At 42.2% G+C, this 21,991-nt stretch overlaps 1 protein-coding gene across 1 annotated transcript in view; it reads right to left on the bottom strand.

Moving 5' to 3' along the window:
* cep131 (centrosomal protein 131) overlaps window positions 1-21,991 on the bottom strand; it is a gene marked incomplete at both ends in the record, with an annotated part of 32,993 nt that continues 11,002 nt past the window's right edge. The window contains 14 exons of the mRNA XM_080747067.1: window positions 1-72; window positions 211-271; window positions 1,063-1,259; window positions 2,792-2,969; window positions 3,469-3,611; window positions 8,657-8,731; window positions 9,902-10,019; window positions 10,436-10,543; window positions 12,312-12,513; window positions 15,793-15,895; window positions 19,053-19,082; window positions 19,573-19,689; window positions 20,125-20,250; window positions 21,501-21,638. Of these exons, the coding sequence (XP_080603193.1) occupies window positions 1-72; window positions 211-271; window positions 1,063-1,259; window positions 2,792-2,969; window positions 3,469-3,611; window positions 8,657-8,731; window positions 9,902-10,019; window positions 10,436-10,543; window positions 12,312-12,513; window positions 15,793-15,895; window positions 19,053-19,082; window positions 19,573-19,689; window positions 20,125-20,250; window positions 21,501-21,638 (1,668 nt within the window). The remainder of the gene's footprint in view (window positions 73-210; window positions 272-1,062; window positions 1,260-2,791; window positions 2,970-3,468; window positions 3,612-8,656; window positions 8,732-9,901; window positions 10,020-10,435; window positions 10,544-12,311; window positions 12,514-15,792; window positions 15,896-19,052; window positions 19,083-19,572; window positions 19,690-20,124; window positions 20,251-21,500; window positions 21,639-21,991) is intronic.

Consider the following 21,991-nt stretch of genomic DNA (forward strand, 5'->3'; position numbering starts at 1 on the left):
TCATTTCTCCAACAGCTGTTTCCTCTGCTGTTCCAACAGGGCCTCCAGGTGATCCGCCCTCTTCAACGCAGCCTATTGGAGGAGAGAGTGGTGTTTATTCATGCTGTCAATCACCTCTACGGCGATGTTTACTCAGTGACCGCACTGTTTTTTTATTTTTTTTACAGAAAGATACAGGCTTTAGCCATGACTGCACAACAAGACCCTCACCTCGTGCTGCTTCCGAAGGCTACTGACAGTCTCTTCCTTCTTCAAGATGGCCGACTTCACTCTGTCAAATCAGGAGGAAGATTTTGATCAGATGTTAGTCTCTCCAGGAAGATTGTTGGTTCACACAATTTTCAAATGCTTCTGCCTAACAGTCTGTACTTCGTAGCACAGCAGCACTGAAAAGAAAATAAAGTGGATGTTTTGTGTTTTCAGTCACGTATATACTACTCTAAATAGATTAGTCGAAGCCTATATAGTATAATGTGCTGCTAGGCCCAAATGGAAATGAAAAAATCAATCCTAAAGATATTTAAATTATATTATCTTGAACCGAATCTGACAGCAAGAATGAAAAAATGCAGCGTTCCTCCTGTGAGAGAATGGTCGACCACGCCGATAAGTCTCTTTTCCGCTAGCTCCAGTGTAAGAGTTGCCTCAGGTTTGACCTTTTCTCCCTCTATATCAAATCACCTGTGAGCTTATAGATCTACCTGAACTACAAACTCAGTCGTATTTGGCCACGAACCCCCATCTCAAAATATTTAGTTCCAGGGACCCCCCTGAAGAAAAATACATAAATTCAAAGATTTGCACACATTTTCATGACTTTTCAAAAATAGCAGATCAAGCAGATCTACAAGCTCGCAGCGCGGCCGTGAGCTTGTAGATCTGCTATTTTTCAATAGCTAAAATATAAAATAATTAAGGCCCCTCCACCTTGGGCCCTAGTAACTCAGTCCCACTCCCCCCCCCCCTTGTGACGCCCCTGCATGTATCTATCCACGCATGCATGCCTACGAGGGTCTGCACCTCAGTTCCCATCCGCTCATCTCCTTGCCCGCCACCGCTTACCGTTGGTGCACCTCCGCCAGCTCCTCCTCCTTCTCCCTGGTCACCCGCTCCACCTCCAGCCGGAGTCGCGCCCGCACCTCCGACACCTCCGTCTTCATCCTGCGGTTCTCCTCCTCGGTCACCACCAGGCGCTCGGCAAACTCCTCCCTGATCACCTCCGCCAGCCTGCGGCGCTCCTCTGCCAGCTTGTCCCTGGACTGAGAGACCACAAAGAGTTCATTATACTGTATATGTACAGTATACGTATGTGTACGTATATGTATATATATATATATATATATATATATATATATATATACTGTATACTGTACGTGCAAGATCTTATTTTTGTGCTGACAAAGAGCCGAGAAGCGATGCGCTGTCAGCATGTTCCAGTTAGTATGTTGATGTCTTTTAACCCTAATAAGAATCTGTTCTTAATTCATTTTGCAGCGTTGGCCAGGTTATTGTGCGGGTGAAATAAGATCCCTCTCCCTCTCAAGCTGATAGAGCTCTCCCTCTCTCTCTCTCCCATGCATGCTTCCCTTCCTCTCTCTAATGCAACGTATGCATGCAACCAGTCTGGGGGGGGGGCGTCCCTGAAAAGAAAAAGTTGCAGAACTGCCAGCTGTACTGTACAGTGTTGATTTTGACAGGACATTTTGATTTAGTTTAGTCAGTCTTTTGAATAAAAAAGTCATTCAGTTTCTGTCATATTTTAGTCATCTGATCAAGTCAGTCAAGTTTTATTTTTCATCAACTAAATATCATGTTTTTAGTCGACTAGATCTACAGTTGATTTTGTCGGCAAGAAGATATTTTCGTGGTGGCTTAATGGCTTCGTATTCGTAATGGCTGATTTTACACTTGATATCCATAACAGATTTTCCCTTAAAAAACCTGCACTATATAACGTTAAACACATATTTAATGTCTTTGCTAAATAGTTACTATATTGATTTTAAATCATAGAATCAAATGGTATCGTATCACCATGAATGAACCAATATCGTCCATGTATCGTATCGTCAACCATGTGTATCGTATCGCTAGTAAATGTATCGTTATACCCCTAGGGGATGAAGATTTACGATTCATTCCCTATCGTGACATAACTGAGTCGGTGCAAGCGGACTTGGCAACGCTCGACACTTGCTTGCTTTAGCTCGCTCGGCGGTGTCTCACGTGGATCAAGTCCGCTTGAGACGGCGTGCCTCTGTCGTCTCCACCGAAAACAAGCGCTCCTTTACAAGACATCTCCTACGGCAGGGGTCTTCAATGTTTTCAGGCCAAGGACCCCTTAGTTGAGAGAGAGATGAAGCAGGGACCCCCACAACCTTTTCGTAGATTCCATATAGTTTCATCGTTTGACAGCACAATCATCAGTGTCATATAGTTTCATTGTTTGACAGCACAATCATCAGTGTATTTCTGGATTCATTTTAATGTGTGTTTTCAGATATTTAACCACTTGAGCTGTCAATACTTAATAAACTTGACCTTTCACTCTGTACTTAGTGTGCTCTTTTTTCCCCTCTACACCAAACCAAACGCAGCGCGAGGCATCGTGAGCTTGTAGATCTGCTATTTTTGGCTAAAGTTCTCAGAATATGGACGCTAGGATTCAAGAGGTTAATATAAAAAAAAGATTCGGAGGACCCCCTGTAGTAACTCTGAGGACCCCCTAGGTGTCCCGGACCCCCTGTTGAAGACCCCTGCTCCTACGGATACAATAATAGCGGTACCGTACCTGTGTGATGTCCTCCACTTCCTGCTCCCTCTGGCGGAGGAGGGCCTGGACTCGGATCAGCTCTCCCTCCACGTCCATCTGCCTCTTCTTCAGCTCCTGCTGTTTGTCCACGGCAGCCCTCTCCGAGTGCTCCAGCTCCATCAGCTCTGCCTCATACTTCTCCCTGACGCGCTTCACCCTGGGAGGGGAACCACGGAACACACACTGTCGGTCAGTACACCGTAAAAAGTCCTCAGTGTTCATTTAAAGGTAGGGTAAGTGATTTCATTTAATTAATTTAATAATAACAGGGGTCAAACAGGGACGCAAATATTATAGGTGCAGTAATGTTACGATTATGACGATTATGACAAAATAATTGCGATCATGACAAATAATTGCAATTTGACGGGGTCCTCCCTATGTTCCCCAGATTCTATGTTCCCCACAGGTTAACATTCACCATGTTAGCATTCACCAGCGTCGGCAGTTTAGCATTTCACCAGGTTAGCATTCACCCGTGTTAGTTTTACTGAGGTTAGGGTTAGGGTTAAGGTCAGGATTAGGTGGTAAGTGGGGAACATGGAACCTGGGGAACATAGGTAAGGTTCCATCTGGGGAACTTAGGTACGGTCCCATTGTGACAGGCCTTTACACGCACACGTGCACTCACGCAAAAGTCATCAAGCAAAACCCACCGGTTGTCTGCTGCCCTCTCACACTCTTCCCTGGCAGTGCTGGTCTCTTCCTCCAACCTCTGGATGGCCAGCTCAATCTCCTTATCCCGTCCCTGACGAACTTCCTCTTTGAGCTCTCGCTCTCGGCTCAGCAGCCATGCTTCCTGTGGAACGTGGAAAGACATGTACTGTGACTCCTGCCAAATGTAACGTTCAGAAAGATAACCCATGGCAGAGATGCTTTCACATGTTGGCACAACATTCTAATGAAAATACACCTACGTGCAGATTATTACACCAGTCCCAAGTGCTTTCTGAATAGCTCATCAATCAGTAACCACAACCCTGTGCGAACGTGTGGGGCAGTGTCAGTGTGAGATTATTTTTCTATACGAATTAAAGGACAACTTTGTTTTCTTACAACAAGGGTTCATATTTTAGATGATCATTAGAGAAAAGAAAAGATGTGTTAAAATGTTTTCATTTACCTATTTCTATCGTTTTAGTGATTTTAACGATTTGATTTGCATAGGCAAGTGGCTAAACGTGTCTTTTTAGACACAATAAGCCCATTCCCAAGATGCACCGCAATCCTTCACTGAGTTTCCCCCTTGGGATAAAAAAGGTATCTATCTATCTATGGGCAGATGTGGTTACACCCCACCTTTCCGACATGTCTCCATTCCGACACTAACCCTATCTCTAACCCTAACCCTAAACTTAACCCCTATGGGAGTGTCGCCACTCCGACAATTAGAAGTCAATTTCGGAGTGGCAACATGTCGGAATGGAGAGCGACTCCCACTACATGTGACTTATGGGGGCTGGTGTAAATAGTAACAAAGAAATTGCCAGCTTATTGTGTCTAAAAAGACATATTTAGCCTCTTGTACTCATGCCCCACTGAAATCAATATACGAAAATTGCTAAAACAATAGAAAGCAGTAAACATTTTTTTTTTAACACTCATCTTTTATTTTCTCTAATTACAATCTAAAATATGAACCCTTGTTGTAAAAAAACAAAGTTGTCCTTTGAGAGCTATACGCCATCCCTTCCTCATTCCAATGCCCTTGCCCACTGTGGGTATTGTTTGCATGACATTTAGGAGGAGAATGGGAGGTGTAGAGTGTGTTGACCTGACTTTACTGCATGGACTGCAGAGGGCTGGCAGAGAGTTGGCACAACGCCTGTCGCTAAACACAATGGAATCCATTTGGAAGGAAGAAAAAAAGGCCTGTTTCTGTTCTTTATGAGGCACTTTGCAAGCATTACTCTTCAATTTGAAACGCAGTGGCACAAGGACAAGTTACAACCCTGGGTTTCACAGTTTACCGAGCGGCGCCTAGCAAAAGGCTAAAAGGGTCCATCCTATAGGGTATAGGGTTGACAATTCACATTTACAGTGTGTTTAGTGGTTTGCATCGAGAACAGCAGTGAGAGCTGGCCAGTGGCCATGTACACAAAAAGGGGATGAAATGCAGTACACACAACATGCTTACTCAATAATGTGCATGTACACAAACCCATTTTATGCATAAAGTATATATGCATAAAATGCATATATACATTTGGTGTCCACAGCACACCAACTGGCACACACAATGTTTGCCACGGACATACAAAATGGGTGTGTGTGAAACCTAACATTACATACACTGTCGAAAGACATGGCATTCAAATCAGCCTTTTAACCCTGTTTTCACATAACTTTAGATCAAGTTGAGGAGGTCCAGGGTGTGTCCAGCATCCTACCCTTGCCTACCCTAAATGACCAGAAATGAAAATTTCAAACTAGATAGCATTTTTTAGGTTTTACACAAAGCTTTATTGATTAGGTGCTTGGTCTACTTACATTATTTTTTAATTTATTTTCTAGATTGATATTGCTTGTGATGTTGATGTATTGATGTTTTACCTTGCCCATTGTATTGATGTATTATCTACTTATCGTAAGTCACTCTTGATTAAGAGTGTCTTAATCAAGAGCACTATTGTGCAAACTGCAATGAGGGAAAGGGAGTACTGAAGGATGGCAGGCTGTAGCCAAAAAGGGAGGGGAACTAACGACAACGGGCCTAGCGACAACTATGTGCCAGGGGTCATCGCTATGTTGGCTTGCCTTGTGGTGGTGGACATTTTTCTCAAATAATTCTTTTGGCTACAGACATACAGAATAAGAAGACAATATTACCAGAAACATAACAGGTCTGTAACTCTGAGAGTGTACAAACGGAACCAAATGGACCCGTAATCCAGTTGTACACTCTCAGAGGTCCCACTACTACTAGCGTCATACATATTCTGAAGAAAATCTGGAGACTTGACATTCAGTAATTGGGTCTTATGATCAAAATAAGAACATTATAATGGTGCGCAAAAAAACTAAATCTAGAATTTGCCACGCACAAGGTGAAGTCTTGCCAGTTGCCACAGACACATTTGTCCGTGTACCGACATATTGATTACCCCTGCTAACAGGTCTAACTGGGTAATTTCCATTCTGAGGCTTGTAAACACAATTCATAACAACATTAAACAGCCCAACCCCATCGACTCCTCATCCCAATCCCTGCCAATGGGGGAAAGCTGATTCGCCCTCAGTTTGGAACTAGCCTTTTGTGCTTGCCAATTTAATGTTATACTTTATGTTTTTCGCTGCTGCGGGCCACAAGTAAATGGACTGAGCAAGATAATTAGGGTTGCAAGATTTGTAAAGTATTTTAAGATAGAAAATGTATATGGGAATTAAAGGGAATACATGGGAATGAACAGGAATAAAAAGGAAATGTAGGAGTTATCAAGTAGCTGTACCCTAAAGAATCATTTGTGATGCATCAACACTATATGTCAATATGCTCAATCTATTAATATGTAATAATTATTATGTTTTGAATCTCACCTACGAAGTAAGCAATTCTGAATGTATGCAGGGATTGGGACATAATGAAAAGAACAGTTGGCTTCTAAACCGGCCCAACCGGCATTTGAATGATGCCTGAGGAAGAACTACTTCAATACGTGTTGCGTATGTGTTGCATGTACTAACTGTATGATTACAGCTGTTTAAATGGTACAATAAAGGTTATTTTTGTACTGTAGGATTCAACTATGTTTCTACAATCAAGGAGTTTCCACTTCCTTTCTTTCCTTAGGTCTAATTATTTACCAAGCTCTAATTGTTTAGCTTTCCTTGGAGCAAGATGTAGCTTTAGGCCACTATAAGCTAGTTCAGTTGTCCTCAACCTTTTCAGGTCGCGACCCCCAAAATAATCATGTTGGGGAACTGGGGACCCCCCACCCTGACCAGCACTAAGAGTTGAGGAATTACATTTTGTATAGCACGGTTCTATTGTGAAAATAGCAGATCTACATGCTCACAACGCCTCGCTACGCGAGACCTTGTGAACATGTAGATCGTCAATTTTCGCAATTTTTGCCTCTAATATTTGACAATTTGGCCAATGTTTAATTTGCCATTTCAGAGGCATTAAAAAGTCCTTAAATTGTCACTTTAGAAAAATGTGCTATGCTATGAACTTAAATGTATTTAAATTATTATGTTGGGTTGTTTACTGTTGAGTGAGAAAACAGTGTTGCACATTAAGTTTAATCATCTGGGGACCCCCCAAAATCATTTGGGGACCCCCCCAAATGATTGGGGGGGTCCCCAAGATTTCTATACATTTGAAAACTCGAAATGCTTACATGGACATGCAGAGAATTGAAATTTCTAAAAGGGCACTTTTGCTGAAAATAGCCGACCTCCAAGCTCAGAGGTCGGCTATTTTCGGTGCTTGATACGACACTGAATGTGATGGATTTCTACACAGAGAGGGCAATTCTTATTCTTTCAACATAAGATGCTGCATTCAAGTTCAGGATAGTTTGGACAAGGCAATTCTCTTGAATGCTGCCTTCAGGTATGGCATGGAAAGAAAGAGGGCATTTGCATTTCTTTCACCATAGTAAAAACTGCCTTCATGGTCTGGAGAGGGCACTTTTTACAGACAGATAAAAGGGCAGGGGCTCAAGCCCCCTTTGATGTCTACTGTATGTGTGCACGTGCCTGAATGCTTAGAGTCATCTGACAGTGTGAGGGAAGAGAGATCTGCACTGTGCACGCAGAGGGTTGTAATTCTACTGAATAGAATGTTTCCACGGCAGGTATTATTGACATGAATAGTGTAATGTTACTTCCTTCCCAGTGATAATAATTATCTCTGCCAGGCCGGAGGGCAGATGATGTGTTTCATTCTGGTCAAACTGGTCAAAGTCAGGGTGCTGCCATTGTGCAATATGGCTCACTAGAAAAGCTCTGCTACACTAAATGAAACCACTTTTAATGTCATTGGTAAGACAGACAGTCAGTCAGTCAGTACTCAACTATTTATGTCAATATGGGTGCCGTGACCTATTACAATTACATGATATGTTAATAATGATCTGTGCTTTCATTAACAGCTTGGTTGATAATTGATTCTGATTGGTCAATAACACTGCAATGATGAATAATTGTCATAATCAGTCATAATGGAAAACTGATGGAGACAATGCATCTGAATCAACCAATTAATATATCAAATACAGCCTCCGTCGCGTCGTCCCACACTATCTCAAACTGCTGCAGAGACACTCATCCATGCCTTCATCACATCCAGACTCGACTACTGCAATAGCCTCCTTTACGGTGCCATCTCCAAAGTTCTCAAAAAACGTCAATATGTGCAAAACTCTGCAGCCCGCATCCTCACCACATCACAAAACCCGGTCCAGAGACCACATCACCCCAGTCCTCCATGACCTTCACTGGCTCCCAGTAAAACACAGAATCAACTTCAAAATAATGATCACCACCCACTATGTGGCTCACGTAGCAAATATAAACCTTCTAACCAGTGGTGTGTTCTAGACTTTCTTTGAGGGCATACTATAATCTATGATCCGCGGCTATTTGTGTGGCCAGCGCATACGCCAGTGCACATCAGATACGCTACTTTGAAAGGTTCACAAGGGCATACTCTTTTTTTAATGTCTTCACAGCATAGTGGTAGTGCGTATACCCGCATGACAGGTAGAACACAGCACTGCTTACAACACTGTACAATAATAGAAATTGTACATTTAAATCAATGAATGGTTTCTGGATGTAAATGACAGGCCAAGTTCACGCAAACAAATTGACATGGCACATCACACATGCACAAACCTCTTTCTTCATGTAGTTTTCCTCCCAGGTTTGTTTTTCAATCTCCAGCCGTTCTCGTAATGCTTTCATCTCCACCTGGTCACAGATAAAATATAATCAATTAGTCTAAAAGAGTTCTACTGCCCTCTAAACCAAGCATCTGATCCCCCACTTATTCTTGCACAGCCATAATAAGCCTTATTATTTGTCGAACGACAGTGCTGTGCGCAGACAATAGCCTATTTACAAGCTCACAATGAGTGGCAGTGTGACACTCAAAGGGACCAGCATGCATTCCTCTCTCCCGGTGAAATGCCTCGATATCAGGTGAACAGAAGCGACTGGAGCATGCAGGTGTATTGGAGGATACGTGGTTGTCTACACACCACTGATTCTCAACGTGGGGCTGAGAGGTTTGCAGGGTTTTTTTTATGGGTCCCTTTATTTTTTGTTTCTTACAATTTGTTTTTAATTATTTGTATTTCAAAAACATCTCGCGACGCGTTGTGACTTGTGAGCTTGTTGATCTGCTATTTTCACAAGTTCGGGTTTAATTTCTCTTGTGGGTCACGGGCTAAAAAGTTTGGGAACCACTGCTATAGACCACAGTACACACGAGGAATTGGCAACAAATACATTTTATAGAATACAGAGAAAGTAAAAAGAGAAGAAGACAAATCTAAAGGAAACAGCGTACTTTTGCTCCATTTCACTATATCAATAAGGCATACAGTATCTTGGTGTTGTTCAGTGTTACTTGGTGTCTTCACTATATCAATAAGGCAAGTCTTGGTGATGTCTTGTGCTCTATATCAATAAGGCAAGTCTTGGTGATGTCTTGTGCTCTATATCAATAAGGCAAGTCTTGGTGATGTCTTGTGCTCTATATCAATAAGCATGTCTTGGTGATGTCTTGTGCTCTATATCAATAAGCATGTCTTGGTGATGTCTTGTGCTCTATATCAATAAGCATGTCTTGGTGGTGTTCTGCTCTATATCAATAAGCATGTCTTGGTGATGTCTTCTGCTCTATATCAATAAGCATGTCTTGGTGGTGTCTTCTGCTCTATATCAATAAGCATGTCTTGGTGGTGTTCTGCTCTATATCAATAAGCATGTCTTGGTGATGTCTTCTGCTCTATATCAATAAGCATGTCTTGGTGGTGTTCTGCTCTATATCAATAAGCATGTCTTGGTGATGTCTTCTGCTCTATATCAATAAGCATGTCTTGGTGATGTTCAGCTCTATATCAAGCTCTATGTTACCTGGTGTCTTCTCTCCTGCTCCTCTCTGCTCCTGTCCAGCTCCTCCCTCAGGGCTCTGCCGGCCACAGAGCTGTTGTCCTCCAGCTGCCTGCGCAGCTCCTCCAGCTCTGCCCGCTGCCTATGCAGGAGGAGGCCAGGTCTTAGTACATCACACACCACTGATTCTACACTTTTTTCCATTTAACCCATTTAGACCTGGTGCCACCTATACGTTGAAAAAAAAAATGAACTAAAATAATCTGCAAATATCAGATTTTTCATTTGTATTTCTTATTGCAAGCTTTCGGTCAAAGACATTCTTCAGTAATGTGACAGTATACAAGGGTTCAGGGTGTCATCACTTGCCTAATGTATCATACCTGTGCCAAACATGTCAAGAGACAAAACTCAAATGGAACCAAATGGACCTGCAAGGGTGCACACTCACAGAGTTACGAACATACCGGTGGTAACCGGTAAGCTATGTACCGCTGAGAAACAAGTGTCACACACTGCTGGTGTGCGTGTTGCTGTGAGTCAGTGTTTGCTCCTCACCTGGCAGCCAGCTGGGCCAGCCTCTCCTTCTCCTCCTGCACCTCCTTGTAGAGTCTCCTCCTCTGCTGCTGCAAGGAGAGCTCCTCCTCCTGGAGCTGCTTCTCATACCTGAGAGGAGCACACACACCACCAGAGCACCGTCATGCATGTGATGAGCACACACACACACACACACACACACACACACACACACACACACACACACACACACACACACACACACACACACACACACACACACACACACACACACACACACACACACACACACACACACACACACACACACACACACACACACACACACACACACACACATGCATGTGCACACTCAAACATATCGTGAAGGTACCGGTCATACAGTACATGTGTGCACTCAAAAATAATGACGACATTATATGAACTTGCCTATCAAAGCATCATTCTCCCATCTATGCACAAGACCTGAAGGCTTTAAGGCCAGTCCCCACCAATGCCACTAGTTGCAAGTTTGCAACTCCTTGTAACGAAACCGTTGTATGCAACTCCTTGCACTACTTATCCCCATTGGCAGTTGCAAGGAGTTGCATTGGTGTGACATGGCCTTAAGCTTATTTTCTCTGATTATGCTGTGGCCGACCATTTTTGGCACTCGCCGACAAAACACCCGATCTGCAGCAAGATCAGGGCTTTGCTTGCCGAGGTTTTGCTCGTTGTGTGTGTTTGATTCCAGCGCTTGGTGAGAGCTTCCCGAGGGTTTCTGAATATGTGTCAGGTTAGAGATTTGGCCTTAACCAGGTCACCAGTCCATCTGCACTGGAGGCAGCAGGGCCAATATGTTTCTGTTCTGCTTTTGCCTCTGCCTCTCCCTCTTTGTTTCTCGGTTGGCTGGTTTGTCTCTCTCTCTGTCTGTCTGTCTGTCTGTCTGTCTCTCTCTCCCTCTCAAGCTCTCATCACAGGACTGGCCGCATGACTGCAGCCAGTGCCTCCAAAAATAGCCATGAAAAGCTGTTGCAGAGAGAGAGACAGAGAGACAGAGAGGGACAGAGAGACAGAGAGACCCATTTGTGGTCACAGACCAATTTTTATGGGTCACGGCTCAAGTAAAAATCCCATTTTATTTTCCTACATTTAAGAAATTCATATACATATTTAAAGGATTGTCCCCTCCCCAAAACATCGTTTTATACATTTTTAAATAAACAAACAATCAATCACATGTAAGAAATTTTGTAAATTGAAGAAAACCAGTAAGACTCCCTAATCGGGAGATAACGCGTTATGAGCTTATAGATCTGCAATTTTCACAGTTTGGGTCAAGGGCAAACTTCTATTTTAAATTTTGGGTCTCGAGCAAAAACCTTTTGGAACCACTGCTCTAAAGCACAGTTTGGTTTACAAAGAGCGGTTTAGATAGACCTGGGAGCTTCTGCAGGGAGATTGGTCTTTCACTTCAAAGCACTCTGCATTTCAGCTTTAGGCTCAGCCGTTTGGGTGCATGTGTTACATTCATATGGCTGGCGTGCCTCTGACCCTCTGCTTATCAGTGCATGCTGGACACATGCCTGCTTGTGTGTGTGTGTGTGTGTGTGTGTGTGTGTGTGTGTGTGTGTGTGTGTGTGCACGCACTTAATATGATATAGGCCAGGCCACTGTTCTCAACACTCTGTAACTCTTGAGTGTACAAATGGAACCAAATGGACCTTTATGGCTCGGGTCAATTTTCTTTTCTTTTTTCTTCTTTTTTTTTTTACATTTAGCTAAACATCTGGGGACCCCCCAACATAATTTGGGGACCCCCCACAGGTTGAGAAACACTGGCCTATTGCATAATCAAACATGCTGGTCCTTGAAACAAATGTGTGAAACAGGCCAATGTGCTTGACTGTGTGCTTACCTCTGCTTGGCCAGTTCCCTCTCCCTCTGGCACTGCTCCTCCCTGTCTCTGTCCAGCTGCTGGCGGAGCTCCTCTGTCTGGCGGACGTAGCGCTGCGCCGCCCGCTCATCCGCCTGCTGCACCTCCACCTCGTGGAGCGTCCGCAGCTTCTTCAGCTCCTGCTTGTGCTTGGAGATCAGCTTCTGAATCTCTGGCTCCAGACCTGTGGGCAGTGGTGGGGAAAAGGTACTCAGTAAAAGTATCAATACAGCAATGAATACTCCGTAAAAGTCCAGAATTAAAAATGTACTTGAGTAAAAGTAAGCTCACAATGTGTCGCATTGTGTGGTTTTAGATTGGCTATTTTCTAATATATACACAGTATATACAGTAGGGCTGAAGTGGGTAATGCATCAATGGGGGTAAATTTACTTGCCCCTTGACCCTAAATTTACCCCCATTGATTCTGACCCAAATGCATTTGGGTCCCCACCCAGGGCCCTTTGGGTCCCCATCCAGGCCCATGTATTTGGGTCCCCATCCAGAATCAATGGAGGTAAAGTTACTATAATAATCATTTTTTTTGTCTTAGGAATGCGACGAATAGAAAAAAATATTATTGAACTCAAGTCTCCATGACTACTCCTTTAAGTGATTAAAACCAGGAAATCACAACAACCCAGTCAATATCTAGTCTTACATTGTGTTATCAATATAATCGATATATTTTGCAAATATTGCAAAACCACAAATTATGCTGCCAATAAACATGAACATTCACAACCTTCAAACTGGAGGACACCATACACCCCCCCCCCCCCCCGTACCGGCAGTGGTTGCTTAGCATCTGCACTCGCTGCAGGAAGTCAAGTCACCAGTGAGGCATGAATCAGTAATCATATAGTCCCATATGGTAAGGTATTTGCTCTGGATTGCATTCCTCTGCTTATGTATCAGCCCCTAGAGGCAGCTGAACATTTACCGTATCTACACACACCAGCACACCTCAAAGGTTCTCCCTGCTACGATACACAGATTTATTTCTTGTTCATGTTTTGTCCGATTTGGTAAAAGCGTCACAAATGTGTAACTTCTCTATCTCCGTTCAGTGGTTTCAGATCACTGATCAAAGGAACAATGTGTGAACCAAGCTCTTCCATGAATTAAATAAGTCCCCACAACACAACAGACTACATGCATATCGTCACTGTTGAGCAGAAACCTTGTATCTCCAAGTTTCAAATTTGTATGTTTTTTTGCGAAGTAAAGCCCTGCTTCATCAGACAAGGCCGTCGCACAACAGCAGATCTACAAGCACACAACGCCTTGCGGTGCGAGGCGTTGTGTGCTTGTAGATCGGCTGTTTTCATTAGTTTAGATAACTTTTTTTAAATGATAAAAACGAACAGTTTTGGACATACAAGGTTTACACCCGACAACGACGATATTGAGAAGCATGACTGCGGACGGAAGCATTTCAGGACTTCATGCAGATTTCATGAACGAGTTATGTATTTTGCTTCCTGCATTCGGTGTTCTCTGAGAAGCAACTGAGAATTAGACATTCTTTCTACCAACCTACCATGTTTTATCACCTACTAATTACAAATATCAATATAGTAGAAACCCAACATTTGACACGGCTTAAGTCCAATTAGTCCTGGTGACCTTGTAACAGATGATTTGAGTGATTTATTGTCCTGTTATCATTCCAGTGACCTATTGGGAATGGCTTAGTGCTCAGACTAATTAATGCAAAACAAATTAGTAAATTGGCAAAATATGCCAATTTGGCACAACAAACGTTAACATGATTAAATATCCAATGTCACCGGCGGCCACCACGAAATCCATTTAAAAACTTGAGGCACATTAAGGTAAAATGTAACTAAACTATCTTACGGCTTTGTATATCTAACTATTAATTTAGCGAATGTCTGACCGTCCGCCGTATGATTTTTGGAGATGAACTGCTGAAATGGGTTGGCTTTTAAAACAAACGAAAGGCTTTGCTCTAAACCTTTAGCTGATAAAAGAGACAAAAAGGAAAGCAAGAGGAAAATATTTCCAGAAAGACAGATGATGTTTAACTTTATTTGGACGATGTCTCTAATTAGACAGTTGGCTTCGTTTACTGCGCTTGAGAACTGACGCCAGTTGCACTTCATAAAGTATGCTGTATCTTCATTGTCGGGTGGAAACCTTGTACAGTATGTTCTAAACAGTGGTTCTCAACCTGTGGGTCAGGACCCCAAGGGGGGACCCCAAATTATTTTGGAGGGGTCTCCACATGATTAACTTAAAGTGCAACATTGTTTTCTCACGCAACAGTGAACAAACCAACATAGAGTTTAAGTGTATAGAGGGTAAATATGCACACTTCTAAAGTGACAATCGAAGGACTTTTTAATACCTCTAAAATGACAAATTAAACATTGGCCAAATTGTCAAATATTAGAGGCAGAAACTGGGGAAAATAGCCGAACTACATGCTCACAACGCCTGCTATTTTCACAATAGAACTGTGTTATACAAAATGTAATTCCTCAACTCTTAGTGCTTGTCAGGGTAGTCGCGGCCTGAAAAGGTTGAGAACCACTGTGCTAACCACTGATTATGAACCAACAACCACCAACCTGACTAATAAGAGTGAACCTGGGGACCACTGTTGTGTTGGAAGGCGATATGGGCGTAGTGTGGGGGGAAAAAGCTTGAAATTAAATAATGACAGTTAAGGGCTGGATTTAATTTGTTGCACGATAGAATTAAATCATGCTCTGGCCTTAACAGTCATTATTTAACTGGAATATGCTAGTCCAGGTCTCTTAACCTTCTATATCAAACTAATGTTAACTCATATGCTGATTGTAACTTACTGTATGAGCAGTAACATGCAATTATATGGGCACATTTCCTAATAATTATGACTCAACCAGGAAATTCCATTCTTAGTAACTGACAACATTGATGCCAAGGTTAACCACGGATATCCGCAAACACTGTGTTTTTAGGGTGGCAATATTAAACCATGTCACGCACGCACGCGCGCGCGCACGCACGCACGCACGCACGCACGCACGCACGCACGCACGCACGCACGCACGCACGCACGCACGCACGCACGCACGCACGCACGCACGCACGCACGCACGCACGCACGCACACACACACACACACACACACACACACACACACACACACACACACACACACACACACACACACACACACACACACACACACACACACACACACACACACACACACACACACACACACACACACACACACACACACACAATACATAAATACTGTACTTGAGACAGCACATGCTTTGAGAGACAGACAGAATACTGTACGTCTTGTGACAGCACATGTTTTGAGCTGCTGATAGTGTAAAATGGAAGGCTAGAGAGCTCTGGAAACAGCTGCAGGCCTTAAACTAGAGCTCTTTCCAACAATGCAAAACTGAGTCCAAAAACATGTTTTTTCAAAGCGATACCTTTGACAGTGATCTCTTTGATCTTCTTCGTCTTCTCGTCAATCCATTTCTCCCGGCGGACTTTCTCTGTGGCGCTCATTAGTTCCTTCAACTTCTTGATCTCCTGTGGAGAGATGGAGCCAAGGGAAGGAAGCAAGGGAGAGAAGAAGGGGACAGGTTAGGGTTGAGGTTTGTTGACACAGAAGGACAAACTACTGGGAAGTGACACCAGATCAGGGGTTCTCAAACTTTCTTAGGCCGTGACCCCCCAAAATAAACATAACATGAACTGGGGACCCCCACCCTGACAAGCACTTGGAATTGTAGGTATTACATTTAATGTGACTCGGTTCCACAGATGAATATTGTGAAAATAACAGATCTACATGCTCACAACGCCTCGCGTTGCGAGGTGTTGTGAGCATGTAGATCTGCTATTTTCACAATGTTCGCCTCTTGCTTACTTCATATTTGACAGTTTGGCCAGTTTGGTATATTAAAACGGTCTTGAAAGTCCTTAAATTGTCACTTTATAAATGTGCAGATACCCTGTATACACTTATGTAGGTTTGTTTACCGTTGAGTGAGATTTCTTTTTTTTTTTACATTAAGCTAATCATCTGGGGACCCCACAAAATAATTTGGGGACCCCATTTGGGGGCCCGAACCCAAGTCTGAGAACCACTGCACTAGATTGATGAAGACTATCCATAAAATAACAGCCTTATTGGTCTCCTCCTATGGGAGAAACAAAGGTATATGCAGAACATACTGTACATTTGGGTGCAACAGTTAATCTAATTAATCAATTATAAAACAGTATCATAATAAAAATCATTCTTTATTTTTTATCTTCTGTTTTTCATATTGGGTGGAAACTATTTATTCATCACTGGCCTATGTTCCGAAAGGAAAGTATATTTTACATCTTGGGGATGTCATTATAGGTGAAATGTTTAATTTCTTTCCAAAATACCAAAAATAGATTATCTACAAGCTCACAAAGGGGTCATCAACATGTCACAGACAAACGTGTGGCAAGATGTGTCCATGTCCGTCGCACATTCTTTTATTTTGAAAAGATTAGGTAAATTAGGGCAGAACTGGAAGTGTTTAAAAGTGTCCAATAATGACAATAACAAATCACCCACAATCACCATCAGACCTCCAACCCAAACGCTTTCTCACCAAAGGCTCCTTTGCATAAAACTATTGTGACACTGTATTCAATGAAATCCTGTCATACCCTTCATTAATCACTCATGACAAGTACACAACTCTCAAATTAGTTTTTTCCATTGTTTCACAGTCATATCTTTGACTTCATCATCAGACTTCCTCGTGTTTTATCCTGAGAACTAAGCATGGAACATTACTTGAGAACAGGAGGAGATCAGGTTCTACCAGCTAAACCATGTTTTGTTTGTTTAGCAAGGTAGCTTCATTAGTTTTGGTTTCTATTACGGTGAACAGGTAATCTATGTTTGATTTGGTTTGATTTATTAGATGTTATGATTAAAGAAAAACACGTTACATGCTTCTCAGAGAAATGTCGAGGATCAAAACATAAAGTCAGTGCGTTATTAATTCCATTCATTGTGGTCCTTGGTTTTAGACAAACAAAACATTAGAAAGTCTGGTGAGGAAGTCTTAAGTATGCCAAGAAACTTGTACATGATGATGAGTGATTAATGAAGGGCATGACCGGAGTGTCCCAATAGTGTTATGCAAACATCTTTATCAGAGGTTACATGTCTGTGGCCTGTAGGACATGTTGATGAACCCTGCTCACAATGTTTTATATGTATTTTTGTGCAAGACTGTTATACTATATACGAAGATCGAAGAGTAAAGTATGGCTTAATGAGTGGTTAATTAGACCAATTAATTTAGTAGATTATGAAAAATCTATTTCTATTTTGGGGGTGAAAGGTTACATTATGGTTGGTTTAATGCATCTAGTCTAGCTGTGAAAAGTCCCTGGAGAAAGGTTTGTCTTATTAACAACATTCCAACGTCCATGACTTATTAACAATGCAATTATGTGTTGCCAATACTGATAAATTATTCAGGCAAGTTCGGTAACCTTTTAAGGGCTTTAAAGAAAATGTAAACAAAAGCTGAATCTAAAAACAAGGAAATTAGTGTTAGTGAGGACATGGCTGAAGCTGTGAATAGACTATGACATGTACTAATGCTGCTGTGCTAGTTTACATTGTCCAAGACAGGGCTGGGCGATATGCACAAAATCTAATATCATGATATTTTTTAGAAAATAACTATCAATCAGTTAATAAAACTCAGATCAAAAATGGGAGATCCAAGCACTCAAAGTTAAAAGTATAATAATATTATGTCAATAAAACCTTATTGTGACGATAATATAAATATTTATTAAGGCTGGGACTTTAACTGATTAATTGCGATTAATTAATTACAGAAAATTAACGCGATTAAAAAAATTAACGCATTTTAATCGCACTTAGTTTTTGCACCACAGAACCTTCAGTTTCGGCCTTACCGATCATAGCGATGCACCAAACAAGAAGAGACAACAATCGTAAAGGGAGAAGTAGCTGATCAGAGCGCTTTGCTTGGCCCAGTGGATGCGAAATTTTGATTTAAAAAACTCACTTGTTGATTCAATTGTACAACAAAATGTGTTTTACTTGAAAAAAAAAGCTTCTCAGGTCAAATATCGATGTACGATTAAAATGTGATTAATTGCGATTAATTAATCACAGAGCCTGTAATTAATTAGATTAAAAATTTTAATCGCATCCCAGCCCTAATATTTATATGTTGTCCATGTTCTAAAATAGCCTACCTACAAGCTCACAACTCATCACATCACTTGTCACATCGGCTATTAACACTATCATTTAACTATTTTCTTTTTTACATATGATAGAATAGAGCTTGAGTGATTAAAACCAGGAAAATCATTAAAATAGTCTCATTTCAAAATACCAATATCGATACTATTGCCCAGCCCTATTCCAAGACTAGTGCAGCAAAAGGCATCAGGGAGAACAGGGGTGAACTTACTACACAGTTAGCCATAAGCTAGGGCAAGGTGAAAGCACTGTGAAACCAAAACTACAAACTAATCAGACCAATACTACACACAAGGCTGAGGACACTCACGTGCAAACAGACTGTCCAACAGAAGACATGACGTGTGAAAATAACAAGCACGGAAGAGAAAAGCAAAGGTGGAATGAGAGTGAGGCTGATGATGGGGACGGGTGGGTTAAGGGGGGGGGGGTAAAAAATGTTACCTCGCACAAGGGACCCAGAATTTGCCACACCTAAAGCGAGAGAACACGAGGCGCAACAGACAAGCACAGGGAGGAAAAGAAAGAGATATAGACAGAAAGAGAGGTAACAGAGAGAAAGGACGAGAGAGAAGTTAAACAAAGTCAGAACTGCAAGAGGGCCAATACAGTCACGTGAGCAGTATAAGTATAAGCAGACAAGTTATTTGCAGAATTAGCTCTTAACCACTCACAGAACACACGACACACACATGACAGACACGCATACACACACACACACACACACACACACACACACACACACACACACACACACACACACACACACACACACACACACACACACACACACACACACACACACACACACACACACACACACACACACACACACACACACACACACACACACACATACGCACATACGCACATGCACACGCAAACACAATCTCTGCTCTCTTCAAACACTTTTAGGTCATTCAGTGACTCAAGTATGCCCCCTTGTGGCCAAAAACAGGCCTACCAGTTCATGCTGCTCCTGCATCTGGGCCATCCTTTTGTTGTACTTCTGATCCACCTGCTTCAGTTCTGCAACCACGCTCTCACAGCGCTCCGTCAGAGCCTTCTTATCATCAATCAGCTGGAGAGAGAATGGGGACAAGCGTTGAGGGGAAAAATCACAAGAAATAGCCAATGTACAACCTCACATCTACAAGTCTTGTGCCTTCTAGATCTGTTATTTTTGGTGAAGATAGTTGGCCGTAGATGAAAAAAGAACTAAAGTACAGTGCAAATCAGGACTGTTTTAATAAGCATAGTGAAGTGATATTGATGAATTTCAATTCCACAGCACCCACTTTGGGAAACCCTGAGCTAACATTTGGAGGTACATTATGGTCTAATCTGACAGTGATTTGTGAACAGTGATCTGTGAACATTGACTTGACGCTATATCAGATACTAATACATTCCAAATTGCCTTTGTGGATCAATAGAGCTGCATGTGATCATGCAGCTGCATGCGTGTGTTTCTACCTGGTGGATGAAGGTCATGTGATCTTGCGTGTGTTTCTACCTGGTCGATGAAGGTCAGGTGTCTCTGGATCGTGCCTTCATACTGCTCCTTCTGGAGCGTGAAGTTCCTGCTCAGCTCCCTCTCTGTCTCCTTCACATGTCTCACTGTCAGCTCCCTCTGCTGGGCCTGAGAGGAGAGGAGAGGCATTAAAACATGATATGTCCTCAACCCATATGCATCTATTTCACCTGACAACAAAGCAAATTAACTGCACTAAAACAAACTACCCAGTGAGCTGTGACTGTACAACACAATGTGCTTGCATGTACACCAATCTTCTGTAAAGGTCTTGTCTGTTGTCATGTTTGTATGTCACATGTGAACCCCAGGAAGATAAGCTGATGTTAGACATCAGCTAATGGGGATTTTAGTCAGGAACATTCATGTCAAGTCATTTAACCATTTATTGCAAAATGGAATACACAACAAGCAGATTTAACCATTTATAGCATAAATGGAATACAGTTAATCTTGGCGTTTAAAGGGCTCCGCGATAGGAGATGCTCCCTGAAATGTTGTGCAAGCTTTTCTGAGCATGCTATGCAAAATCAGGGAAGCAAAGCAATACCCCCATAGGGATACAATAGCAGAATAATAGCAATACATTGACGTGTAACTTAGTCAAAATCACTGTATTTGAGCTTAACCTTGACATGTAACATAGTAAAAATCACAGTATTGAGCTTAACAACATTGACATGAACTTAGTCAAAATCACAGTATTTGAGCTTAACCACATTGATGTGTAACTTAATCAGACAATCAAGTATTTGAGTTTAGCCAGACTGATCGTGCAAAGGTGGAGGCTGGGGTGGAGGAGACAGCAAGCAGCAAATGATTCAGAAGCTTCGGAAACCAAGCATTGGTAGAGAAAGCAAGCCGTATTTAAAGGAGCCTTCCCTACTGATTGAGAGCTTTGATTGGAGTATGGCAGTCATGTGACATAATGACCAGTAGATATGTTAATGAGGTATGAGAACAGAGCTGACTGACATCTGACTACAGCTGAGCAGCGACTTGACTCCCATGTCCTGCATAAACTAACGCTGAAGCTTCATTTATCGTGAAATTATCCTCCGCCATGCACTGGGATCAATTCACTTTTATTACTTCAGTCTTTTTTCACTCTTTTTTCACTCTTTGGCCAAAAATAGACGATCTACAAGCACACACGCGTTGTGAGCTTGTAGGTCGGCTATTTTTGGAAAATGTTCCACCCCAGGATAATGGATGTTGGGGATATTTTGATTATCGCGATAATATCGTAAATCGCAATTTCTTTGGTCACAATAATCATGACTTGACATTTTCATATCGTCCCATCCCTATAACCAGTGGGGTGACTGTAGGTGACACTGTGTTTGTATGTGTCCTACCAGTGCTGTCTGCAGCATGTTGACAGTACGTCTCTTCTCCTCCAGCTCCAGCTTGAGTCTCATCATGGAGCCGGTGACCTCAGCAGCGGTGGCTGAGGCCTGCTCCACACCTGTCAGCTCCTCCTCAGACAACACCATCTGACCATGGAGAGGGAAGCATTAAGACCTGGAACCTTTTAACCACTTTAAACATTATTTTATACTTTGGCTATTGGAAAGTTTGCAGATATACAAGCTCATAGCGCAGCACTGAGTGCTGCACTATGAGCTTGTAGATCTGCTATTTTTGAAAAATCATAAACATTTGTGCAATCTTTGAATATATCCTTGCAAGCACGGTCAGGACCTGGACCAATCAGTGACCTCTAGATTGGGGCCAGATTAAATCAAACCATGACTAGTCAGATCTGGCCTATAATATCACCTGATTTCAACCAACATAAATCCTGCCCACAAAAACGGACCTGGATTAATCAGAGAGGGTCCGATCG

Source organism: Nannobrachium achirus (assembly GCF_963921795.1).
Source record: "Nannobrachium achirus genome assembly, chromosome: 18".
In the NCBI taxonomy this organism is placed as follows: Eukaryota; Metazoa; Chordata; class Actinopteri; order Myctophiformes; family Myctophidae; genus Nannobrachium; species Nannobrachium achirus.